This window comes from Hoplias malabaricus, chromosome 3, assembly GCF_029633855.1.
Source record: "Hoplias malabaricus isolate fHopMal1 chromosome 3, fHopMal1.hap1, whole genome shotgun sequence".
Classification (NCBI taxonomy): domain Eukaryota; kingdom Metazoa; phylum Chordata; class Actinopteri; order Characiformes; family Erythrinidae; genus Hoplias; species Hoplias malabaricus.
Window position 1 is genome coordinate 50,693,628 of NC_089802.1, and position 26,569 is coordinate 50,720,196.

Genomic DNA, 26,569 nt, shown 5'->3' on the forward strand with positions numbered 1-26,569 from the left:
TTAGGGAACACAACTGTACCTTATTCTATATTAACTGTAGATGTTATAGTTGTGTTGATTTCATACACCTCATTTCATCTCCAAGGCTTATATTATTTTGTTATATATCACATAGTCCTATAATGAAATCTTACTGATATTAACCTCTCCTTTTGGAGAAGAGAATGCAATGTACACACACACTACAACACTGTTGTACCTTTAATGGTACATTTACACTGTTTGTACCTTCAGTCACCAATAACGTACCTATCATACCTTTTTTCAGAGAGTGTATTTCGTTTCACTGTGTACTATAAACATTGTATACTGCTGAAATGACAATAAACTTCTTGAACTATTACTCAAATGTTACAGGGAGGTATATTGTCAATCATCTAGATTCTTAGTTATTCTTTGTTTCTTGAAGCAGAACAATGTTCCAGTTGTCGAATGTCTTTGAAAACACCAGTTGTTTTAGTGCAACTTTTATAATATTTATAATCACCATAAAAGTAGTATATGATAATCTGGCAGTATGGCCTTAACAGGGTTATATATTAATCCCATTTATGGCCATTGGAAACTTATAAATTGTGGAGCAAGACAAAGTACAGTTTATAATTTACAACCTTTACAGCTTTTTTACATTTTCCTAGGTTTTATTGGTCTCAGAGACTATCAACCAATACACATATTGACAAATGGTAGCTGAATAGGTCCCAAAGTGTCAATACCTATATCGGTGATCATTTACAAAATGATATTAAGGTGCATTTTTGAGCAAATTGCAAACTAAACTGGAACTTTAGAAATATGTATGGGATTCCCCTTTAAGAGTGGGCGTGTGTTCATACACAGTGCGGAACAATTTACTCGGTTCTGCGTGACTCAAACACATTAGTTCAGTGTGTTTAGACGGTGAGTTGTTTTTAAGAAGCTGTTTAATATAGCCCATATCGAGAGTGTTATGGGTTGTGGATAGTGTTCGTGCTAGATGGCTAGTGAATGGTAACTAACTTGTTATAGCCTCTGAGGCGAGTTTGCAGGTTGTAGCTAAGGTTACACCGTTGCTAGCAACATTTTAGACCTTTTTACTTTGACTGTGTGCTTCGACTGTATGTAGTCTTTAACCGTTAGGTTTCATTGGTTAAGCTTCGATTGTTTCTCATTACAATACGGCATTCCACCTTAAATTTGCCAGATTGAAACGGCTGCATCATTTAATATGGAAAGGGAAAGTCGAGTAACAGCAAGAGCATAAATATTCTTGCAAGTGGTTTTGGTTAACTAGCAAGGTCCAAGCCTTGTGGAAATATCCGCCTGCGTACTTTTTTGTTTGTTTGTTTGTTTGTTTCCCAAAAGATGCTTCACTTCAGCGGTCACTAGCGGCACTATTTACAGTAAACCCAGGCATGTCCGGACAGGCCTCCTGTAACGACTCGGCTTACAAATCCACATCACTGACCGCCCTACATCTGTAAATATGGCTCAGGCCTTTCTTAAGACTACTTACTCGTTCATTCTCGTGCTTAACAGTCTACTCTCTTCATGTTGTGTAGACATCTCTTGCACGTGCTTGAACTTAAAGTACTGTGCGAAACTCAGAGGCCACCATTATTTTAAATTTCAGTCGCATGTTCCAGTTTTGCATCCTTAGGATGGCACATTTTATGTTTTTATTATTATTATTTTTTAGATTTAAGAAATGCAATGATATGCAAATAATTTAAACCCTATAATTAATTGAAAATAGAGCAAAGACAACATTTCAAGTTTTGAAAATGAGAAATTATATTTTTTTCTTAAAGTTTTGAAATTAAAATATTTTGCCATTCTTGCCTGTTATAGGGTTTCAGCTATTCAATAAGTCATTGTCTCATATATATTTATTTTGTTTTTATTTGTTTCATAATGTAAGAAGTCTTTTTAAATGGGTGACAGGTCCAGACTAATTCAACACCTGGCCTCTTTTACTAAGGAGCCATGCTGTTGTAAACCTGTTAGAATGTGGCTTTGTTTTATTTTACTGAAATAAACAAAGCCTTCCCAGAGAAAAGAAGTCTATATCAAAAATGTGTATAATGTGTATTTCATTCTTTTGTATTTAATCCAATTACATGTCATTTATGACCATTTTGACTAGAACTTTGCACTGTACTTTGTTACTATATCGACTTTTATTATATTCCAAAGGCATTCCAGGAAGAGGAGAAATTGCTACAACATAGGGGGCAACCATTTTAGTTATCATTCATTCATTCATTCATTATCTGTAACCTCTTATCCAGTTCAGGGTCGCGGTGTAATTTTATTTATTTATTTTAATTACATATTTCTATGGGTACTACATTAGATGAAACATGAGCCATTTTGATAAACATTTAACTGCTATGACTGTTTTAGGAAAAGAACAGACAATGCCACCTAAGAAGAGAGCAGCACCTGCAGCTAAAGCAAGAGGAAAGAAGATGAAGGAAGAGCCTAAAACACCAGTTAAAGACAAATTCACTTCTGCTAAAGAAGCTCTGAAGGCCACAGGACCTCAGACTTGTTCCAAGAGGAAACCAGACAGCTTTTGTAGTTTATCAAATGCTGAGGTTAGGACAGTTTTCTTTTAATTACAATATGATGTAGTATATACACTTATAAAATAATTACCTAAACAATCAAACATTATACGATAAATAAAAAAAAATGCTTTAAATTGCAAAGGAAATTGCTATCTGCACTTAGACAACAGCTTGTTGTTCCATATTATGTTGTGCTGCACAATAAACTATACAAATCTGGCATTACATTCTCAGTGGCCACTGATTTGAAACAAAATATATGTGCTTAATCTGCACTTTTTGACATAATTCACTATGTTTAGATATGGGAATATGCATTTATCCCATTCTATCTTCATGTACCCCTTTTGCTCCATCACTCTCCTGTAAATTGAGACTACCTGGAAAGCCTCACCCTGCAAGTTAATGGGGATGGTTGTCTTAGGTTGTGACATCAGAAATCCTGACAAGCTGAATTCACCTGTTATAGCTGTCTTTAGAACACAGTCAGCCACGGCACTGATAACTTATTTTGCACATCTAGCATATAAACAACACCCCATTGTTACCAAGGTAAAACAAATTTGATTTACCCTGTTGGGGGTCTTAAAGACTTAAATGATTTTCTGTGAAAACTCCAATATGTCAGTTATTTCTGGCCCTACAGGTGCATGAAGATTATGACTGTATGCTGAACCAGACAAACATAGGGCATAACAACAACAAATTTTATGTAATTCAAGTTATAGTCCAAGGAGGAAAGTACTATTGTTGGACAAGATGGGGCAGAGTGGTAAGTTGTGTTTTTGAAATATATTGCAATATTTTATTTATTATTGATGGCATTATTGTTATATTATTTATATATTTCAGGTACATAAAAATGAGCTGTTGGTGTGGTAACTCATGGTTACATCTATGGCTAGATAACATATGGCTAGATAGTGTGATAATGAGCTGTATTATTTTCAGTGTCTTTGAAATACAAACCCCCATTTCCAGAGAAGTTGGGTACTGAGTAAAATTAAAATAGATTCCAATGATGCGCAAATCATTTAAACACTATATTTCATTGAAAATATTGCAAAGACTACATTTCCAATGTGGAAATAAAGAAATGTCATTATTATTATTGTTAATTTTGTATTAAAATATGTTTTATATAATTTTGAACACTGCCAACAACACTGTTTTCAATTAAATATAGGGTTAAACTTGTAATACAGCTCTGTGTGGTGTTTGGACACTTTGAGGAACTTACACGATGAGTTGAGTGTAGAGGCGATTCATTGAGTGAATCGGTTCACGAATCTAGTGCAAATTCAAATCAATGTACACATAGCCGTGGGACGAAACTCGGAGACGTCACACAGCTCGCCTTAAACACTGGATTATACTTCAGAACGTGTGTTTGTTACTGAAAACTGAGGGATAAGTCACAGAATGTACTTTGGAACTTTGAAGGATCTCTTATTATTGAGTGTTTTCTACAATGGATTGATTAATCACGGGTCACTGGACATAGCAGAAAGCCACGCGCAAACACATCAGAAGTCTTAATAAAAAAAAAACTGAACGAATTGCACGAAATGAATTGTGGGGGTGGACAAAGTTGTCAAGGCGGCCACCCTTACTGTAAAGCACTGCGGGAAATCCTGGTTTAAAATTTTTGGAACTATGTTTTGTAATAAATATATATATATATATATATATACTGTAAAAAAATTGTGTAACAATTAGCAAAAATAAATATACATTTTTTTTTAAAAGGTTCATCTCACAATCTCCCACCCAGCATTGAATTTCAAAGATGCATTTTCTTTTTTTTTTTATCAGGGAGAGTCAGGACAGAACAATTTAGCTGGCCCTTCAAATGCTGATACTGCCATTAAGAACTTTGAGAAGAAATTCAAAGACAAGACGAAGAACACTTGGAGTGATCGGGAAAACTTTGTTTCTCATTCAGGGAAGTACACTCTTATTGAGGTGGATGGGGATCAGGATGCTGAAGTGAAGGTAAGTAATTAACCAAAACAATTCACTCAAATCAAATATTTTCAGCAGTTACGTCTCTCATACTCTTAAATAATGCCCCTAATTTTTGTTTTTTAGGAGTGTTTAATGGAAAAACCCATTATTAGGATTTATGGTTGATACAGTATCATTGTTTTTGTTTTCTTTATTCAGAGTATATGATGAAAATGTTGTCGTATTTTATTTTTTATTTTTTCCCAAAAATACCAAGTGCAAAATACTAATTCTATCTGACCTATAGTTGTCTTTCATCATTTGTTCTGCCTTTCTGTGGCTCTCTTCTTCCAACTTAATATTCACAGACAAACTTTTAAAAAATGTACATGTTTTGCTCATGAGCATGACTTTTTAAAGTTTGGATCATCTATGGCTCTTTGTTCCTGCATGGTGTCTTGGTCACTGCACGGGATTCTACACCCTGTGTATCACATGCATGACCGTCCTCCATGCTCCGGAAGTCATATCTAAACCAGGCAGCTGCGGCTACCTGTGCCACCAGCGCCCAACCTTTACTCATAGCATCAGAGGCTTCTTCCCATCTTCCTCGCAAGCCCTATCTCATTGGGGGGAATTATGTACTTGGGGTCTCCCATTCCTTCTTCTTCCTCATTGAGTTCTGAAGAAGGATATGGATGATGATTATTCAAAGTTTCTCACCCATCTCCTCATCCATGAGCCTGAGGAACAGAGAGATGCCATTTTGTCTGAACATGTGGCTACACCTATTGATCCGCCTAACACTTCTGTACCAGACGTCTTGGACTTCGTTGAGACCTGTAGATGGATGGCTATAAGGCATCATATCGCTTGCTCTGCCTCCAAGGAAACCTAACAGTAAGCACAAATTTTTTTTTTTAGGGAAGAAGAGGCTCCCACCGCTACTTCAGCCTCCACCAATAAGCCTTTCCCTTTGCTTCTTAAATGCCTGGAGGACCTGAAGTGCTACTGGGGCAAGCCATTCTTCCACTGTGCTCCAGTACCTGGGTTTGCCAAGCTCAAATTGACAGCAAGGATGAGCTAGGCCTCACCCAGCCACCAGTGGTGAGCTACTGTTGATTTTACCATGTTCACTGGGATTGGAAAAGGCCCTCTCATCCAATCCCCCCCCCTTTCAGGAAAGACAAAGTCTTTCTTTGCTTCCATCTTTCTTAAGATTCTATAAAGGTTCTGTACTGGCGGCTAGATCTCTCAATTCTTAATTGCTCCTCTGCCCATACCAAGCTGAGGTACTGGAAGAGCTGGGGGCTCAGCTGGACCCTAGGTATGTCAAGTTTTATGAGGAAATCTCTGTTGTCTCATACTTCATGGTCTTACCTTTTGCAGCGCTGTTTAGAGTTTGAGACATGTGATTGTCTTGTTGGTGGTAGGTGAGAGATCCCTCTGGTTGTGTTTAAACATGGTTCATATTATTGCATTTAATCACTGTCCAATGAAAAGTATGTATTTACAAAACTCTTTACAGGAGAATGGAAATAAATGCAATAATATTTTATTCCAAGTAATTTTAGAGCATTTCTACTGTTCCATTTATCATAAAATGTTCACACAGTGTGCAGGACAGCTTCAACTGTTCAAACGATGAAATAAATGAAAACTTTGACAACTATGAAGATGCATAGTTTTTAATTGGATACTGAAGATTTGAGAGTTGTAACTTGCATTTGTGGATTCACAGACAGTGGTTTTCTGAAGTGTTTTTGAGCCAGTGAAGTGATATCCATTATAAAATTGTCTGTTTTTAATTCCGTTCCACCAGAGGGCCTGAAGACCACAGCCATTCAGTATTGGTTTGGTTCCTTGTCACCTGTATTTAGTTTTCTTTGGATTTTCTGAACATTTTTATGATATTTTGATGTGACTCAATCTCCTCGGGTTGTTTACTATTTTAAGTGGAGAAATGTCTTTGTTAAATTCTTGTATTATTTGTCTGCACAGTCTGTACCTAATTTATTTATTCATTTTGAGTACTACACAACTTTACCAATTCCCCGTCCCAACTTTTTTGGAATATGTTTCTGACATCGAGGCAATTATTTTTTAAAATATCTATTGTAATAATACTGGGTGTGTGGGAGTAAGGGAAGGAGGTAAGTGCAGGAGGGTTTATTACAATAACTTAAAGGAAACTAGACAAAGGGACGCTAAACAAAAGGGCTAAATACAGAGGCTAAGGAGCTAAACACAAAAGACTAGGCTAAACTATATACGGAGCTAAACACAAAACAAGGCTCAACGCTAGACACAGCTAAACACTAAACAAGGAATCTAAACATAAAACACAAGAGCTAAACAAGAAGGCTAAACACAAAGCAAGACTAAACCCAGAGCAAGACACAACACAGAATTAAACATAGAACAATGCTAAACACAGAACAGGGCTGAAGAACATCAAGCAAACATACATACATAAAATGACACACAAACAGGAAACACTGCCAAGGACTATATAAAGACCACACCAACAAGAAACTCCTGGGTACTAATTAAGACACATGAAACTAGAAACACAAGGGAAGGGTATCACATGACCAGGGAACAAGAGGGGGGGGGGGCAGTCACATGACAAGGGGAGCACAGAACAGAAATAATACGAAACAGAACACAACAGCACATTACATCTATAACATAGCTCAGTTTTAACAATTGAAATATTGTCTTGTATTATTTTCAATTAAATATGGGGTTTAAATTATCTGCACATCATTGCATTCTTTTTTTTAATTTACATAAAATATTTTTCAACTTTTTCTGAAAATGGGGTTTATATATAAGCATTTATTTAAAGAGTATATTAATGGCTTGTAGATTCTACATGAGTAGTCCAGGGTCTTCATGGTGATACTTTCTCATTTGTCCATGTCTGTATTCTGTTGACATTACCAGTGAATGATTCTGTGAATAATAATTTGTTTATTTGTTTTTTTTATGAATAGTTAACTGTCAGCATCATTTTGGTGACTCTGTTGCTGGCTTTGTGTATGTGTTCCTCAGGCTGATGTTGTAGATTGTGGAGCTGTGACAGAGAAGAACATACTGCCTTGTACACTGGACAACACCACTCAAAGACTTATAAAGTTCATCTTCAATAATGACATGTTTAAAGAGGCCATGAAGGACATGAACCTAGGTGTGACTTACGTTTAACTTGTTTGCCTAGATTAGACCTAAAATGGACTAGCCTGACTAACAACCAAGCCAGTGAACTAGCTGTAGGAAGTTGGATTTGATTGTAGAACCTGTCTACAGTGAGATATTGCACTGAATCTGTGTAATCAGTTTAAGATTGATTGGGCTACAGGAGCTCTGTTCTTTTCTTCTAAGCCAGTTCATCAATGCAGGAATGCTTAACTGAAAATTAGTAATACGGTAATTCTGTTTCCTTACACAGATATTAAGAAGATGCCGCTGGGGAAGCTGAGTAAGCATCAGATTGCTAAAGGCTTTGAGGCATTAGAAGAGATTGAGGATGCCATAAATAAAAAATGTAATGAAAATAAGCTAGCAGAGCTCACATCCAAGTTCTTCACCATTATTCCACATAACTTCGGCCGCACTAGACCACCTGTCATCAATGATAGTTCCATTCTTCAGAGCAAGAAAGAAATGCTTTTGGTAAAACTATTTCATAATTCAAAGTAAAGTAAAAAAAAAAATATTTATTTTATTATATATTATATATACATTTATTTTTTTATCAACCATAATATTGCACAGAGATATCCCATTACCTTCTTATTACTTTTTTGTTTCTCTTGTTGCATTCTCTTGGCTCCACTGATCATACGGGAACACTTTGTAGTTCTACGATTTCGGGCTGTAGTCCATACAGCTCAATAATCCACCAGCTAAAACATTACTTACCATTTGGGGTTTGAAGAACAGTTGAAGATTATGCTAACAAAGTATGCAGAGCAACAGGTGGACTACAGCCTGTAATTGTATAACTTCAAAATACACCTACATCGTCAGGGGAGCTGAGCTAAATTGGACAATGCTTTAATGTTATGGTTATTCTATGGCTGTGTCCCATACACACATAATAAAAATAACATCATGGTTTCTTTTTGGTGGCACCTCCTGTTAGGTGTTGGCAGATATAGAGGTCGCTCAAAGCCTTAAAGCTGAGTCCGAAAAGGCTAAAGAGGAGATGGTTGAGACAGTGCCTCATCCAGCAGACCAGGATTACCAGTCTCTCAAATGCAATCTTACACTGCTGGATAAGAAGTCCAAAGAATATAAGGTATAGTGGCCTGTTAAGTATAAAGTTCATTAAGAAAAAATGCTTTTGGAATAAATTTGTTTTGTTGTTTTGTGGAAAAGTGAAAATTATGGAATACTCTAAATGTACTATTTTATTGTCTTGTTGAAGATCATAGAGAAGTACCTGAACTCAACTGCCCGTGGACTCATCTTAGTGGATGTATGGACGGTTGACAGAGAAAATGAGGTGATAGAATGAATTCAGACTTTTGTAGTTCCACAGTTACTGACTATAATTATTTGATGCACTGCTGTGACACTGATGTGGTGGTGGCACAATGGAACAAGTGGATCAGACACAGCTGTATTAAAAACCCCATGTTTGGCTGACCTTATAGATGTTAGGTCAGAGACAGCAACTAATCATTTGCTGTGCAGTGAACATATAAAAATGAAGAAGAGCTGTGATCAGGATTAGACTATACTTAGGGATACGTCAGTAACGGGTGCTAAATTCCTTAGTTATGACAAACCCTGTATATGTGACAACACTTGTAATAATTCTGCAAGATGGCGAGCTGCTCGAAATAGATTCAAATTCTGCGACAGCTGGTTGTCCATTTGACCAATCAGTCCTCACGAGAAGTTTTTTTTTTTTTTTTTTTTCCCAGGGGTGTGCTTTCAGGAATATTGAATGATTGCTAATTCATTCGTGTCCCCTAAAATTCAGGTTGAAATTCTGACCAAAAGCCCTCTCTGCTTTAAACAAGCCTCTCATCAGCAGAAAGGATCAAAAGATTAGACTCTCATTTCTTGAGAAGCATGTTGTCTGGATGGAGGAAAATTATGTTTGGTTCACTTTAGTATTGAGAGGAAGCTCGCTTGTTTGGGTCAGATTGGAAGAATTATGTTTGGTTTTGAACTGGGGAGAGACTGAATACCAAGAGTGTATAGACGTCAGTTAAGTTGGGAGGAGGAAGTGTCATGTTTGGGGGGTGTTTTTTTCAGCAGGAGCTGGGCCTATTATATGGCTACATGGTAAGGTCAATGCTAATGTTTATCAAAACTCCTTCAGTAACACGCAAGTCCTTTCCAGCAAACGCTTCCCTGTCCAGACACCAGCTGGCAAGGGAGCGTCCCAACGTTGTAAACTGCGTAAAGCTCTACATTAAACTGTTAATATTGTACTAATAAAGTGTCCACACCAGAGTCCTGATCTGATCATGTCAAAGTTAAGAATCCACTACAGTTGGCAATCTTTGGAAAAGTGGATCAAAATCATTCCCGAGCAGTGAGATGTTAAATTTTGATCACAGCTCTTTTTCATGTGTCACATTGAGGTTTTTATTGTGATATAGAATATTTCTGATTTATGAAATACACCTGTGTTGTTTGGTCTTATGATCTTTATGGTGGTGTGTGTGTGTGTCTTGGTGTACAGTGAGTCGAATGACTACTACAGTGGTTTACATTGATATATTTATATCTCATCACTTCTGTAATATCCCATTTTAAATTTGATCATTTGATTTAATCTGTGTGTCTGCGCATGTTTATATTTTGCATTTCCATGTATGTTCCTTTGTTTGTGTAGGCAGCGCGTTTCCATGAGAATGATCATTTGGAGAACCGGAAGCTGCTATGGCATGGCACTAATGTGGCAGTAGTTGCGGCCATTTTGAAAAGTGGGCTTCGCATAATGCCTCACTCTGGTGGACGAGTGGGCAGAGGGATCTACTTTGCATCAGAAAATGAGAAATCTGCTTGCTATGGTGAGGAGAGTTGCCTTCACACCATTATGCAATGAGATAAATGTCAGCCAAGCCTCTGCCCATTTTTGTAATTTAATACATTTGTTTTTTTTTGGCAGTACGTCCTTCCAACAATATTGGAATCATGTTTCTGAATGAAGTTGCTCTGGGAAGGGAACATACCATCACTGTAGATGACTGTAACCTTAGAGAGGCTCCTAATGGCTACGACAGTGTGGTAGCACGTGGAAAACGAGAACCAGGTCAGATTTTTCTTTTTCTTTTTTTTTTTTTATATAGATGTACTTACAAACTGTTTTTAAAATGTTTGTTGTTGCAGCTGTTAATATGCAGATACTTAAAGAAGTCTAATGCAAGATTGTTGATTTTTGCCCAATAATTCATCTTATGACGTTTATTTGTATTTACAGATCCCTCAAAAGATGTATTCATTGAGTTGGATGGGAAGAAGGTGACAGTTCCACAGGGAAAAGCCATAGACCAGCCTCAATACCAAAACAGCAATTTCTACAACAGTGAGTATCTAATTTATAAAGAAAGCCAGTGCCGCATCCGCTACCTCCTGGAGCTCCGTTTCAGCTACTAAACTGACTTTTAGAAGAAAACAGAATACAGTTCTGCTTGTAAACCTGAAGGTTTAAGACGCACTTTACTTAGCAAAAGGCTTGCTTCTGAGTGATGAACCCCGATAATCAAAGTCAGTTAAGTGTCTGATGTGCAGAGAAAATCATGCAGATTGATATGTTTGAGAAATCACTTTGCCAAATGTGGCACTTTCAGCTCAAAAAAGTGAATTCTGGACATATTTGTCATGTGAGATGCACGTTTATTAGTTAGACAATTTTCTCTATTGTTCTTTCTTACTTTATAAGCCACAGTTAACCATGATGTTGCAGTGTCTACTTTTTTCCTGATGTTATATTTTGGGTATGTATATCATGTTACATATCACCTTAAATCTTTGTAACTATCTTTAATTACATTTAATCATCATACCTTCCAAAATAACCGTATGTAGACCTGAAATGTTTTGCACTATATGTGTAAATGTACTTAAGTTGTTCTGACATTTGCCTTTATTCGGTCTGTATCTGTAACGTCTGAGTTTTGTTTTGCCTTTAAATCCATGCAAAATTGGTAACTTTTAATGATTATTTGAAAAGAAATTGTTTCTAAATCTCAAACAGTGAGAATTTTCATACTGCAATACAGTATGATAGCAATTGTTTATAGTACCCTAGTGCCCTAGTACGTATCACTTTAAATTTTTGTTTGACTCCTAACACAGTGACACTTCAGTAACAGTAGCTACTGAAATGTTTTTGAATGTGTTTTAAAAAGTGACCATTTATGACCTGTTACTTCAAACGCATATATGCGCTGTATGCATATGGTTGATTACAGACCTCTTTTCATATTTTATCATTTTTGCACTATTGTATGGTTAAACTAATCTGAATGAATGGAGATGTTCTATGAGTGACTTGGGGAGGGTTTGTGCTCTAATAACTACTTAATGCAAAATAAATAAATAATTATGTTAACCTTAAAGACTTATGGCTTTATTGGTACAGTAACCAGCAGGTGTCACTGTTGAAAGTGGTCTGGAATTTATTTCTTGTCGGCTAATATGCTCCTGCCAGCCCAAAACTTTGTGTGTGTAACTTCAAATGTGCGTCAGGTGCAACAAAATTTACTGTAGGGTGGCCTTAAATAAAGAAATGATGTAGTTTATGCAGTGCAGTAGGTAACACTGCTGCTGCTGTTGCAGGCCTGAGTTTGATTCCCTACCTGGGTAAACACAAAAGAAGAGTCCCTGAGCAAGATTTACATTGCATTTTTCTACTGACTGTAAACTGCTTACTGTCATTAATTTTGTAGTGTTTTTCATTTTAGTGCTTGAATCTAGCAGTCAAATTTTTTTTTATTTTTTTTTTTAATAATAAATAAAATTTCCATGTCACAGTGACACTATGAAATATAATTTGTAATAATGTATAGATTTGGCTAAGCCGTTTCCGAATTGCAAAGTAAAATGTTCATCTAATTAAATAGAACATCTACAATTGTGGGGGAAACTCTGTTTTCTGGTTTGTTTACATTCAGAAGTGGAACAGATATAAAGTTCAGAAGGTGGAACGGTATATTTGAGGTGGAAAAACAAACACAAAAACTCATTTGCAAATTAAGTTGTTTTGTTTTTTAGCATTCTCAGTGATCCGTTTTTAATATTGTGTATATATCTGGTAAGTTATAAACAAATCTGATTTAGTGGACTGTACTAAAAATATCAACATAATAATTATACACAGGTTAAGATGTAAAATATCTTATGACAATCCATGAGAGCTTCACATAAAGCCAACCCCACTCTCTTCCTACCTGCAGCCACTACATTCCTGTAATCATCTATTTTGGCCATGTAAATCCTGACTATAGGGTTGCTGTGGCCGTTCATGATCCAATCAGCAAAAAGCTACACCAAACACTGAAGGTTACTCATTGGGCGCAGATCTTGTGTACCAACTCAACCACTGCATCACTAGCTTCACAGGGGACATCATGTAGGAACCTCCAGCCCTCAGTGTTTCTCTGAATCTACATTTTTTTATCAGTTCAGACAGACAAGAGCCTGGGCTTTTATGGGTAGAAAAATTGCTCTGTGTTATGGCAAAGATGACAGTGGAGTGGACAGACTTTCCTATAAGGATTTAAGTAATGTGGATGAAAATGTATTATACATTATATTATAATTATATATATATATATATAATGTGTATGTATGTGTTTGTGTGTGTGTGTGTGTGTGTATGTATATGTAACGAGTATATTTTGTTATTATTTTAATCAATCATAATTATGAATTAGTGCATTCCACCTACTGTGTAGTATGGCCAATCAAGGCACATCATTACTGGAGATAAAAGAATAACATCCATGGAAAATAGTCACACTACATTTGAGCACATCCTAAAATGAATGGTCAGCACCTTTCTAAGCAGGGTTTTCCCTCCTACTGCTATGAGATGGTGTGTAGTAGGACCCAGGGGAGACCTGACTTCCCTGAGGACAGAGGAGCATGTGTCTGTTTCAGAAAGGAAGAGAGGGAAAAAAACACAGGGAACACAATGTGTGACAGTCACAGCCCTACACTGCACTAGAGTGAGAGAGCATCCTGAGAAGACACCAGCCTAAGTGGTGCAAAAATATTTATCAACACCAATGGAGTCTGACAGAAGCGGTGGAATCCTGTCCTACCACTTGAGCCCTGGAGACCACCACAGGATACCTGTTCTACATCTGAGCTTCTGCTGAATTTGCTGATAGGGATTACTGTTTTAGGACTGCAGCTGGATGCTGTCACAGTGGAGCCAGGTCAGAGGACCCATATTAACTTTTCATATTAACGTTTTCATATGTTTCACTCCCTGGGATGTGGACTGCCAGAGGTGAGAAGAAAATTGTGCTGTCCTGGTTCCTACAGGTAACAACACTTTCTACCTGTACTTTTCTGTATTTTACGAGGACGTATTCACATATTTGAAGAAGCGCTTGGTTTTGTTTCTGGTGCTATTTTGAGCCAGATATTTTAGCTTCCAAATTTATCAGATAATCTATGAAAATAAATGTGATGAGACATCATAGATGCTCACTCTTGAAAAGAACTAGCTCTGATCATCATATATCTCAGAAAAAGAAATTAGAATTGGACATTTTTTCCTCTCTACCATAGTACAGTAGCAGCTCTGAATAACTGCTTTACGTCAGTTTAATGATACATATAGTCTGTCTCCAATCAAAAACATGCATCTCCATTTTTGCCAATTTTTAGTTGACTACATCATTGGTAATATGTAAAAAAAAAAAAAAAGGACCAATAGAAATGCTCCAAAATGGAATTAAGAATTTTTACATTGACTTCCATTAAAATTTAAGTTTTTTTCTTCTCCTGTAAATATACTGTTTTGGAGATGCACGCTTTTGATTGGACAGTGACGATATATTAATTAATTTATTTAAATCACTGGAACTCCCCCTTTTTGTACTCTCTGTATGTTCCATAATGTGTTTGGTGTTCTCAATAGCCCCAGAACCGTGATGATCAGTAAATACATTGAAAGCAAAAATTAATCATAGCTAATCAAGAAGTTCCTTTTGACTTTTAAAAATCTTTAGTTTATTACACATACAAAAAACAGTCCATCTTTTACTGACCACCCATGACTTGGTTTTTTGTCCCACCCCCCTTTAAAAATCTTAATTCATTAAAAGCATATGAAGTGTTAGAGAGTGGGGCATGTGTTTTTTTATGCATCGGTGCATCGTTGAAAGGAAGTGGGGGATGCAGCCATCACATGGAGTGGGGGATGGAAAGGGGTCCTAACTTATAATCAAGCATGACTCACATATGATTTCCACAGAAACAATATACAAATGTGTTGTTTGTCTTCTAATTGCAGTGATTTGTAAAGGTCAGCAACCCCTCTATACTTTCACATACACATCACTATACACACAGCAGTGAGGCACACACTACTTCACACAGACTAGGGGTAAAACAAGCCATTGGTGACCAGTAAAAGATGACAGGACTTGTCTGTGTTTTTCTGCGCTCAAGTTACTGAATTAATGAGAAACCCTCAGTTAATTCAGATACACTTTTCCTTTTGTATTTATGTTTTTATTTATTGTTTGTCGGATTTTTCAGACTGTAGAAACATTTATGATAAAATTAAAATCTGTACAGAACATATTAAAAAGCCATGCCAGTAATTCTAACATTGTTCTGTATTATTAAACTACAATATCTGTAAAGAAAGTAATTCAGGGAGGAATGTACTGTTTCTGAGAACAATACAGACATTTTGCAAAATTATTAGAATTCCTGTTTAAGGAATACATACAACGCCCCATACATACTTCACAGCAAGAAAGAGCTGATTCTGATATAACAGTGCATCCTCATTTCATCACTGTCAAATTAAAAAAACATGTATCTCGATTTTTGAGGATTTTGAGTTTTCTACATTATTTGAATGCAGCAGCTGTCCTTCACATTGTGATAAAATTTCATGATGAATGGACCGATAGAAACTATTCAGAAATATTCATTCATTGTCAGTAACCGCTTATCCAAGCAGGAACTCACCCTGGAAGGAGCACCAGTCCTTCGCAGGGCGACAAACACTCACTCTTACATTCACACCTCCTTAGGCAATCCACCTACTAACATATTTTTGGTCTGTGAGAGAAAACCGGGGCACCCAGAGGAAACCCACGCTGGCACGGGAGAATACACCAAACTCCTCACAGGCTTGACCCCACAGCCTGCAGGTCCCTGATGCTGTGTGACTGTAATACTACCTGCTGCAAACCATATTTTATAAATATTTACTAATATTGGATTTGATCCCTGCAATGCAATCCAGAAACATTGGGACAAGGGCAAAATAAGTAAGAAGTTAATATAAATATTTCTATTATACTTCTACAAGGTTTATAAGGACCATTCACTAAATGCTCAGACTTTGCAGGATAAATAGATCATTGCTCATCATTTCATATCAAACCTAATGAAATAATTGTTAAAGAGTTCAACAATGTATGACTGCAAAGAGTTCAGGTATTTTATTATCTACTGCACTTAATATTGTCAAATGATTAAAGACATCTGGAGAAATGCCAGTCTATGTAGGATAAAGCAGTGTTATATGATTGAGCTTTCAGAAGACATTGCATAAGAAATTGTCATACTACAGTGATAAATATAGCCACACAGTCTTTAGAGTTCTTCAGAAAACAGCCAATGCATCAAGAAATCCAACTTTGAACTGTATTACCAAGGAGAATGCTATATATCAATTATACGCAGAACTGCTCACGAGTTGTCTGGGGCCAATCTCCTATAGACAGCAGCAAGTGTCTGTTTTCAGAGAAGTCTCAGCTTGTTTTCATGAAACATGAACATTGTGCTTTCAGTGCTAATGACAAAAGGGAACATTCAGACTGTTACAGCAATAGATTAAAAAGCCAACCTCTCATAAGTCATGGCATGGGTGACATGCAAATGGGAAAAGAATGTTTTGATGTGAAGGCAAACGTTGGCCGTTTGCAGACATATGATACCATCAAGAAAATGTTTATTAGTGGGAAGTCCATGGTTATTTCAGCATTACAATGCTAGAACCTGTTCTCCATGTTCTAATGTGCTACTGTGTGGCTTTGTAGACACAGATTGTGTGTGTTTAACAGTTCTGCATGCAGTCTAGCTTTGTCTTCAATGGCATATTATAAAGCCTAGAATCAGCAAATGATGAGCAGCTGGAATCTTGTATCAACACAGAATGGGCAAATTTCCACTTCAAATTTTAATAATTAGTATCTTCATCTCTCCAATTATCCCCAAATAATAATAAAAAAAATAAATTAAAAGGAAAGGTAAGAAAGTTGTTACCATGCCTCTGTCCCAACGTTTTTGGAGTGTGTTGCAGGCAACAATTTCTAAATGTGTTTATATTTACAACATAAAATAAAGTTGTTTAGGGAAAATTTGTGCTTTTGTCAGTTAAATAAATCTTACAGAGAATTAACAAATCATAGATTGTTGTTTTATTTCATTTTACAAAATGTTCCAGCTTATTTTTTGTGTGTACATGCCTTGATTCTACACTCATTGTCCATTTTATCAGCTCCTCTTATCATAGACACACTGTAGATCTATAATTACAGACTGTTGTCCATCTGTTGCTCTGCATACTGTGTTATGTCACAGGATGACTACAGAGCAGGCATTACATCAGTGTCACTGCAGCACTAAGCATATAGATAAATGCAGGAATATAGAGGTAGTTTTAAGTTATGTTTGAGTAGTGTATGTTTAGGAATGTGTAACAAATCTGAACAATAGTTAGATGATTTTCTATAAAATGAAAAACCTTTGTTTTTATGGCCTGACATAAAAACACACCAGAAATGAGGACGCAATTACATAACCTCATTATTCTCATTTTGAGAGGGTGTAGGCTGCAGAAACCTGTTTTGTGTTGCGTGATTTTTGAAAAAGGGCATAATCCTTTAAATGGCTTTACACTCAGTATTATGAATCCAGCTATTTTATCTGGAAGAATGTGAATGTGGTAGGTGGATATGCTGTGTGAAATTGCCCACAGGTCTGAGCATGTGAGCAACTGTGTAAGGGTGTGCTGTCCAGGGTGTGTTCCTGTCTTTCACCCAATTGTAGTCTCCGGACCCAGTGCCATCCTGAACAAGACAAAGTGATTACGGAATATGAAATAAATGATTAGAAAATAAATAACTGAAATGGGAATATACACGTAACTGTATCTGCATTAGGAACACCCACCAACTCCACTGACCATACAGGAGGACTTAGTTCTAAGACTGTAGTTCTAAGATTACAGACTGTAGTCCACCTGATTCTCTGCAAACATACCTATCCCCATTTTACCCTGCTCTTCAATGGTTAGGGCCAACAAAAGACCACCAGAGAGAAGGTATGACTTGGGTGGTTGATTATTCTCAACACTGCAATAACACTGATGTCGTGGTGGTGTGATAGTGTATGTTGTGCTTGTATGAGTGGCTCAGACACAGCAGGGTTGCTAGTGTTTTAAAAGCCCTCTGTGTCACTGCTGGATTGAGAATAGTCCATCAACAAAAATAATCAGCCAACAGCACCCTGTGTCCACTGATGAAGGACAACAATGGAACAGATGAGCTACTGTCTCTGACTTTACTTCTAAATGGTAGACCAGCGATGTAGTCTAACAGAGTGGACAGTGAGTGAACACAGTGTTTAAAAACTCACCACCAGCACATCAGTGTCATTGTAGACCTGATTATGATCCACCACCCAAATCATACGCGCTTTGTGGTCTGCAGGGGTCCTGACCATTGGAGAGCAGGGTGATATGTGGCTAATAATGTGCTCCTGTATGGTCAGTGGAGCTGGCAAAATGGACATTGAGTGTAGATACAAGGTAGGTGTTCCAAATCCAGTGATCGAACAGTGTGTATGGGAGTTTATGAACATGGGTACATTGTATTTCAAAGAAGATATCTTGAAACATGATGATTTGTTGGTAGCATAACTGTAAAACAATGCTGTCGCTCTTTCTTGTTTTAGTACACCTAAATGTTGGAGGAAAAGCTGCTTGACCATGGGGGATCCTGACTTGGTATCCAGCCTCTGAAATATGGAGAAAGCTCAGTCAGGTGTCATGCTGGGTCTCCTGACCAATCAGACGGCTCCAAATGACACATCTGCCAAATGGGGGCCCACCAAGCCTTCCCTTCCAAGCTTGGAGGAAATCATCCACTCTGAGTCCCAGATTAAACATCTGGTTGGCTTATTCTGCATGGTGACTCTTAACCTCGCTGCCCTGCTGGGCAACACAGGGGTCATGGTGGCCATTGCCAGAGCTCCACATATGAAGAGATACGCGTTTGTGTGTCACCTTTGTGCAGTGGATCTGCTTTGTGCTATCCTGCTGATGCCTCTTGGGATAGTGTCGAGCTCTCCTTACTTCAGCACAGTGGTGTTTACAGTTCTGGAGTGCCAGGTCTACATCTTCCTCAACGTGTTCCTGGTGTGCGCCTCTATCCTCACTGTAACAGCCATTAGTGTGGAACGCTACTATTACATTGTCCATCCCATGCGCTATGAAGTGAAGATGACTATCCACTTGGCTGTAGGAGTGATGGTGTTCATTTGGGTGAAGTCTATCCTCTTAGCCCTCGTTACCCTACTGGGCTGGCCGGCGTACGGCAACCAGAGCTCCATCGCAGCTGCGCACTGCTCCCTTCACTGGAGCCACAGTCGTCTCAGGAAAGCCTTCGCCATCCTCTTCAGTGTGGTGTGCTTTCTGGTCCCTGCAGTCATTATTTTTGCTGTTTACAGCAATGTCTACAAGGTGGCACGGACCGCTGCCCTTCAGCATGTTCCCGCACCCACGTGGGTCGCCAATCAAGCCAAGTGTCGTTCGGATTCCATCAACAGCCAGACCACCATCATCACCACCACCCGCAGCCTGCCTCATAGACTGTCCCCAGAGAGAGTGTTTGGTGGTGGCAAAGCTGCCCTGACCCTAGTGGTCATTGTAGGCCAGTTCCTGCTGTGCTGGCTGCCATATTTCACTTTCCACCTGCACATGTCCATCACAGCTCCTCTCCAAAGTCCGGGAGATGTGGAGGAGGCTGTGACCTGGCTGGCGTACTCCTCTTTCGCTGTCAACCCCTTCTTCTATGGCCTGCTGAACCGGCAGATCAGAGAGGAGCTCATCAAACTGAGGAGGTGCTGCGGCCCCAGCAGGCCGGTGGAGCTCGGAGCGTCCAGCCATGAAGGCTCCATTCAGGAGAACTTCCTTCAGTTTCTACAGAGGACCAGCAGCACAGCTGAGACCTCAAGGTCAAGCTGTGTCAACTCCAGCCCCAGGAACACTCTGGACCATGGTGTCCGGATTCCTGGACAGATACCTGAAGAATGACTCATTTTTAAAATAAGTTTTTTAATCGGTGGATCAAAAACTGAATCCGTTTGGTGTTGTGTCTCAACACATAAAATGTGAACCATGTGTGTGAATTTGTTTGAGGGAGTGTTACGGTACTGCACAAAAATCAGAGACCATTCTTTATTCATTTCTGTCAAGACAGCCATTATATAGGATTATGGGGTGGTTTCCCAGACAAAGATTAAGCCTAGTCCTAGATTAAACAGCAGTCTGGGAAACCATCAGTATAAGTAACACAGAATCCTCAACTGAATATAAATTCAGTGTTTGCATTTAATGTGTTCTTATTTCTTTTATTTTAGCATCTTCTCTTACTTCTGTTTTTGTGCTATAACTCTATAATTGAGTTCTTGTTGCATTTTTTGCTTCTCAGAATCCAGTTAATATCAAACATATTTCGTGATGTTGAGGTCTGGGGTCAGTCCATTATAATGAGCACATCAGTAGCTTCTATATTTGATTTGCAAAAGCTTCCTGACAGCTACATATCATTTCAGGCCCGTGCTCATGGGTGGACAGAAACACCTGTGGATTTTCTTCCACAAATATGGAAGCTTCATCTATTGTTTGTCTGGTGGGGAGAGTGTTTGTGGGTTTACAACGTTTGCACGGTCGTTAGGAGTACAATTTTTCAAGACAGAGGACAGAGGGGGTCTTTTTTTTTCTGGAAACTCCTGTTATTTTCTTTTGACTTTTCATTTTTCTTAATCATGTACATTGTCTTGTGTCCACAGAAATATATCCTCAAATGACTTTGTACATACAGGCTGTTTGGACTAGAAATTAAATAAATGAGGGGTGGTCTCATTTTTGTGCACAAGACTGTAGGTTAAAAAGCTAAGCCATATTAATACAGATAGACATAAATCTATTAGAAATCTCTCAAAATATAATGTCCAGTGATAATTATACATATTAAAAAGGAAATAAGGTTACATTTTTTCTTTAATACATCTAATGATGATTTAGAATGTGATGTGACAAAATTCAAATGTGCTGGTACTGTAACATTTCCTGTTGCTTTAGTAATTCTAGGCAATATTCAATATTCCATGTAACTGTTTCTTATATTTGATAACACTGATAGTGAGGAACTTTTCATAAATAACAGCGAACAATACAACTTTACACCAGACGTGTTGCTGCTGTTGTCATTTGTAATCTTCTACAGCTGTACAGATGTGTGACATGGACTGGATTAATTCTGAGTGGACAGGCAGCATCCTCCCTCATGAGGCTGACGAAGCTCTGATGTAGTGGGCTAATTCCATGTGCCCGTCACCATGGAAATGCTATGAGTCTCAGCCTTGCATAGCAACAGGGCTCTTTTGAGCTTGGTTCTCAGGTTTGCTTGCAAATGGGATAAAATATGGGGAAGTGCTAGCTGTTCATCCACACTGAGCTTTTATACTACAGAAAACACCTTGATACAATAATAAAAGAACAGCTCAGCTTCAGCTTTCTACAGCTGTAGTAGTATTAATAGTATTAGCTTAGTTGTGCTTTGATGTGATCTCAGCAAAACAACACATACTTTAAATGTAGGAAATAAATCTCATTAAATAAATAAATTAACAAATCTGAAAAGGGGTTAGAGCCAGCCAAATAAACAGCAAAAAAATAAATAAAAATCATTTCATTATCACTGGCCAAGAAAAGAAATGGCAAAATGGTAAATTTAATAAAAAGCAGTAGAAATGTTGTCAGATTTTAATGGAAGTTAATATAAACTGATTTGAACCGTTTTTCAATTCTGAGAATTTCCACTAATTAATTAATTGTGACTTTTTCATTCAGGATTAAGAGCAGCTGTATTGTTTAAAAGATGTAAAAAATAAAATTAATTTAAATTGTTACATGATACATGATTTTCTGTTTACAACACTATTTCTGAAAAAAAATTATTATTATTATTATTATTATTACTATTTTGAAGAATGCAATAAAAAAAAGAATATGTGATTTGTTCATTCTCTTGCACATTTATGCAAAGAAAAGATTTCCAGAAACAGAAGCATGGTTATTTCTGTGTCAATTCACCGTTACTTTTAATTATGCCTTTTAATAACTTGAGAACAAAGCATACACTTTGTCTGCAATTGGACTTTTTCCCATTCTTGCTTGATCTAAGACTTCAGCTGCTCTGCATGTTGTGGTTGCTGTTGTCTGGTTCTCCGCTTTCTGATGGACAATTGGAGACTAATCTGGACTGTAGACAGGACCGTCAAGCACAAACACTCTGTGCCTATGAAGCCACACTTTAGCATTTGCAGAATGAGGCCTGTCACTGTCTCGCTGATATATCCATGGAAAAGATGTCACCTAGAAGGTAGCATATGTCTCTTTAAAATATCCCAATATACACCTCCAAGTTAGTGGTACCAACACAAATGTAAAGTCGCACATAATGTGGGCACATTATGCACCCCCATACTATGTGAGATGTTTGCTTTTGACAATTCATAAATAAAAGTCTGAATGATCCCTTTCATTATTGGCACAGAGAACTCAATTTTTGTTTTTCATGACAACAACAGAAAGGAAAATTATTCTATTTGAACAGTTAGCTCTCACAAAGTTGTGAATAACGTTGCAAAAATACTGACCCACTTCTGTTGGCAAAAACTGAGCCTATGTTGTATTTTTCTTTTATACCTTTTATATATTCACCTGCTTAAAATGGTATGTGTCAAAGAGGGGAACTTGATTATTCTATAAAGATTTCTCTATCATTCTGCCTCGGCCACATTTTTTTATTTTTATTTTATTTTATTTTTTTGGTGTGTTGAAGTCATCAAAAAATAAAGAAATAAAAATAAACACACAATACTATAAAGTTGTTTAATGAAAACATTGCAATCATTGTAGAGTTCATTGTAAACATTTCAAAAGAATGTCAAATTACAGTTACATTTTTATTGCATTTTACATAAAAGAAAAAAAAACTTTTCAGGAAATTAGTTTGTAAAATCTTTTTAGGAGCTTAATTTAATCTACTAATAGATTCTCCTCCCAACTGAGCTTTAATATTTCCCCCAAGAAAACATTAAAATGAACTATTCACACCTTCATAAATCAAAAAAGATAAAACATCAGATTTCTTGTTATTAAAACTTTTCTAAACCAGTAGTAATACTGAAACACTTTAGGGGTAAAAAGAATAATCCTTACTGTAGTTTAACAAAACAAATACATATTTAGATACTAAGTCAATGAAACAATGTCCAATGACCATTATCGTTATAAGCTGGAGAATTTAAAACCATTATATTGTCACTGAACAACAAATAATACATCTCCAAAATGGTGACTTTACATGAGAAGGCTAAAACTGTCTCATATTTGAAAAGCTACGCACTGATAAATGTCAGATTTTATGTCACTGTATCTGTAAACCTCCTTTCTGTGTCTCTATGCATTTATTACACAGTGACACAGAAAAACTGTTGAGGAGGGGCACTGAAAATCATTACTCTGCAATGGAAGTGCTCAGGCTGAGATAACACAGTGCATTTTTTATGGGCTTTTTACTATTTATGCCGGACCGTTCTAAATAGAGCGCACAAATCAGGCTCAGGCCCGTTTGTCCACAGCAAACAGTGATGATGACTATTTTACAGGTTTGTGTGGTGTTACAGCCATTCTATTTACTCTCATTATGTAACTAAGGCTGTGTTCTCTATATTGTAGGCCCAGCATGGTCTTTTTCTGTGAGTGTGTGTGTGTCTGTCTGTGTGTGTGTGTGTGTGTGTGTGTGTGTGTGTGTGTGTGTGTGTAATAGGACTTAAACCATACTCCTTTAATGATGCTGGATACACAAACCTTAAAATGAATGACTCATTTGCCTTTTCTTCCAAATGCATGGATTGACTTCCAAATTTCTCGTCTGGTCTCGCCTTTTTCCTTCTCTCTTTATCTCTTTCCCTCTCTTGCTCCCACATTCTTTTTCATTTTTTCTACCTCTTTTCTCTTATCATTTGTTCCCTCTCTTTTTCCTTCTTTCTCTTCATTCCCACTCTGTATAACTCTCCATCTTTTCTTGCATTTGTTTAGTAATTTATACATTACTTTTTTCATTATGTTTGTTTGTATTTAATTTTTTCTCTGTTGGTTCTTATTCTCTCTCTCTCTCTCTCTCTCTCTCTCTCTCTCTCTCTTTTTTTTTTTTTCTCTCCCTCTCTCTCTCTCTTTGTCTCTCTCTTTTTTTCTCTCCCTCTCTCTGAGCAGCGAAGGTCACAGTGTGATGTTTATCGGTCAGAAGCATTAACCACTGTGATCACTGCCTTGAACAAAACTCATCTGTGATTTAATACACGTTGACCTGGTGTGGTCTCTTCTAACAGTAAGCAAATCATAGGGAGGATTAGAAAGGAGGGAATGGAAGAAAGAAAAGAGTAAGATAGAGAGAGGAAGAAGGGGGAAAAGATACAGAAACAGAACAAGAGAATGAGAGAGGAGAGGGGGAAAGGGTGATAGAGATGAGGAAGGGACAGTGTCAGGAGTGTTGAGGGTGAGAGAGAGCAAATGAGAGAGAGAGAGAGAGAGAGAGAGAGAGAGAGAGAGAGAGAGAAAGACATACATGGGGCATGATTAGAGATTCATAAACTTGAGTGTCCCTGTCCTGATCAAAAACAAGGGCGGACAGAAATAGAACCTGAAAGGATTTAGAGATGTTGAAGTGAAGATTAAAGGAAAATGATTAAAGTGAGGACTGTCGGTAGAGTGGGGGTTGGGGGTGTTTGGTCAGCATCCTTTTGTCTCTGACTGAATAATGTTGGTGGTAATGGTGTCTTCTGGGAGAGAAAAGATGACACTTGTTTAAGCTTCTTTTGATTTCATATTGTGCATTGATTCAGAACTGATTCTCCAATCTTATTGATAGTATCATGTTATAAGCTCATCAGTTACATGATGCAGATTCAAATATTATAATTCACACACATTGAAAAGCCACTGTTTCATGTTTTATTCACAGTCATATGGCATTGTGGTAAAAAGCTGTAACCTATTCAAAGGAAGCATTTACTTGCTCTCACACTCCCAGGTTGGGGGCTTTGTTTTTAATATGGGGGAAGGCCTCATTAACAGGTATATTTTGAATTAATTGGGTAGAAATATGGGTTAAACAAATAAGCAAAACATATATAGTCACTGTCCATTTAAAAACAGGTATCCATTACTACATAATTCGAACACGGCAGCTGTCCTTCAATGTGTGAACATTTCATGTAGAATGAACCAATAGTAATTCTCTAAAATTACTTGGAATTACATCTTTTTACATGGACTTCCACTGAAATCGAATAAAGATATTTTCTTTCTCCTGTAAAGTTAATATTTTAGGAGATCAATTTTCAATTGGACAGCAATGATATATGCAACAAAACTCATTTCAACTTGTTGACATTAAAATTGTAGCATGTCTACTAGCCAGAAATATTCTAGTTATTAGTTGCATAAATGATGGCACTAAAGTACTTAATCAGTACAAATGAGCAGTCCTGACTAAACTAATACACATTAGCATTATGTTGTTTTCATTCGTTTGGGACAGCAGCTTGACTGTAAGCTCTGACAGGTTTGATTGACGTTGGCAGTAAATGGTAATTCAGTCCTCGGTGCAGTAAATCCAGCTGTGACGAGACGGCTTGCTGTCTTTCTGGCTGAATTCTGTAACTGCAGGAACATCTGGAGGGGCATGTGCTTGGGTTGGAACACAGAGCTCAGAATTCAACTGCTAAAACAGGTTTAAGCTTCTGATACATCATTTCATTACATCAATATGAGAAGCACAGAGGTAGGTTTTCTGATCCTCATATATCTGTCAGACTGAATACTGCTGGACTACATGTAATTTAATATCCCTGTGCTGTGTTTTATTTATATGACTGTGGTAGCCTGCAGTGTGCTTGGTGTATTACTGGGCTTAGGGCATGCCACTCAGGTTGTCAAAATGTTCTAGATAATTACACAGATATTTATGCAGAGAACACCTTTTATTTTGTTTTCAGCAGACACCACATTATTTTAACTGTGAGTGAGAAACGGAAGAGCACCATATAGCAAAATGTTCATAGACATCACTTATGATTAGTGAATTCAGATACCTAAGCTGCACCACAGCTAATACAGATGTAAGCCTAGTTGCTAATATAGCACAAAAAGCACTGGCAATGGAATTAAATGCTCTGGAATCTGCACATCAGCATCAAGTTCACATTGCTCTTACAAACCTCTTTACACTGGTGACAATAGGGGAGCAAACTTCTGAATGATGCATTTGAAAATAAATCAATGATTTAGATAGATTGATAAAAAGTGAATGGATTTTATAACATCAAAAATGTTTAAAAGTGCCATTTTAAAGGCTCTCAGAACCAAGATGTTTCGAGTGGGGGCAGTGCATTAGTTTCCAATTGCATAACAGTGTGGAAATTCTGGAGAATGTTTTGCAGAAGCTGGGGAGAGAGAGACAGACAGACAGAGGGGGTTCAGATCCCTG

The 26,569-nt window shown here is 37.4% G+C and overlaps 2 protein-coding genes across 4 annotated transcripts; both read left to right on the top strand.

The window, feature by feature from the left end:
• The first annotated feature begins 839 nt into the window (after window positions 1-839).
• parp3 (poly (ADP-ribose) polymerase family, member 3) lies at window positions 840-12,077 on the top strand. 3 transcript variants are annotated; one of them, XM_066665368.1, is made up of 11 exons: window positions 840-900; window positions 2,386-2,579; window positions 3,199-3,324; window positions 4,368-4,547; window positions 7,557-7,692; window positions 7,954-8,177; window positions 8,650-8,805; window positions 8,935-9,012; window positions 10,360-10,537; window positions 10,636-10,779; window positions 10,948-12,077. In XM_066665368.1, the coding sequence occupies exons 2-11, from the start codon at window positions 2,400-2,402 to the stop codon at window positions 11,121-11,123; spliced, it is 1,578 nt and encodes a 525-aa protein (XP_066521465.1). In that variant the 5' UTR covers window positions 840-900; window positions 2,386-2,399; the 3' UTR covers window positions 11,124-12,077. The 3 variants fall into 3 exon arrangements, with proteins under 3 accessions (XP_066521465.1, XP_066521466.1, XP_066521467.1); XM_066665369.1 differs by lacking the exon at window positions 840-900 and adding an exon at window positions 905-990; XM_066665370.1 differs by lacking the exon at window positions 840-900 and adding an exon at window positions 1,424-1,459.
• Window positions 12,078-13,779: 1,702 nt separating this feature from the next.
• gpr61l (G protein-coupled receptor 61-like) lies at window positions 13,780-21,828 on the top strand. The gene is made up of 2 exons (XM_066666165.1): window positions 13,780-14,021; window positions 18,684-21,828. Exon 2 carries the CDS (start codon window positions 18,754-18,756, stop codon window positions 20,041-20,043), a length of 1,290 nt encoding a protein of 429 aa, XP_066522262.1. The 5' UTR covers window positions 13,780-14,021; window positions 18,684-18,753; the 3' UTR covers window positions 20,044-21,828.
• Window positions 21,829-26,569: the final 4,741 nt, after the last annotated feature.

Coding starts and splice junctions, on each gene's coding strand:
- gpr61l (XM_066666165.1), top strand. CDS start 18,754: ATGGAGAAAGCTCAGTCAGGTGTCATGCTGGGTCTCCTGACCAATCAG.
- parp3 (XM_066665368.1), top strand. CDS start 2,400: ATGCCACCTAAGAAGAGAGCAGCACCTGCAGCTAAAGCAAGAGGAAAG. Junction 2,580..3,198: donor GTAGTTTATCAAATGCTGAG/GTTAGGACAGTT, acceptor CTGGCCCTACAG/GTGCATGAAGATTATGACTG. Junction 10,780..10,947: donor ACGTGGAAAACGAGAACCAG/GTCAGATTTTTC, acceptor TTGTATTTACAG/ATCCCTCAAAAGATGTATTC.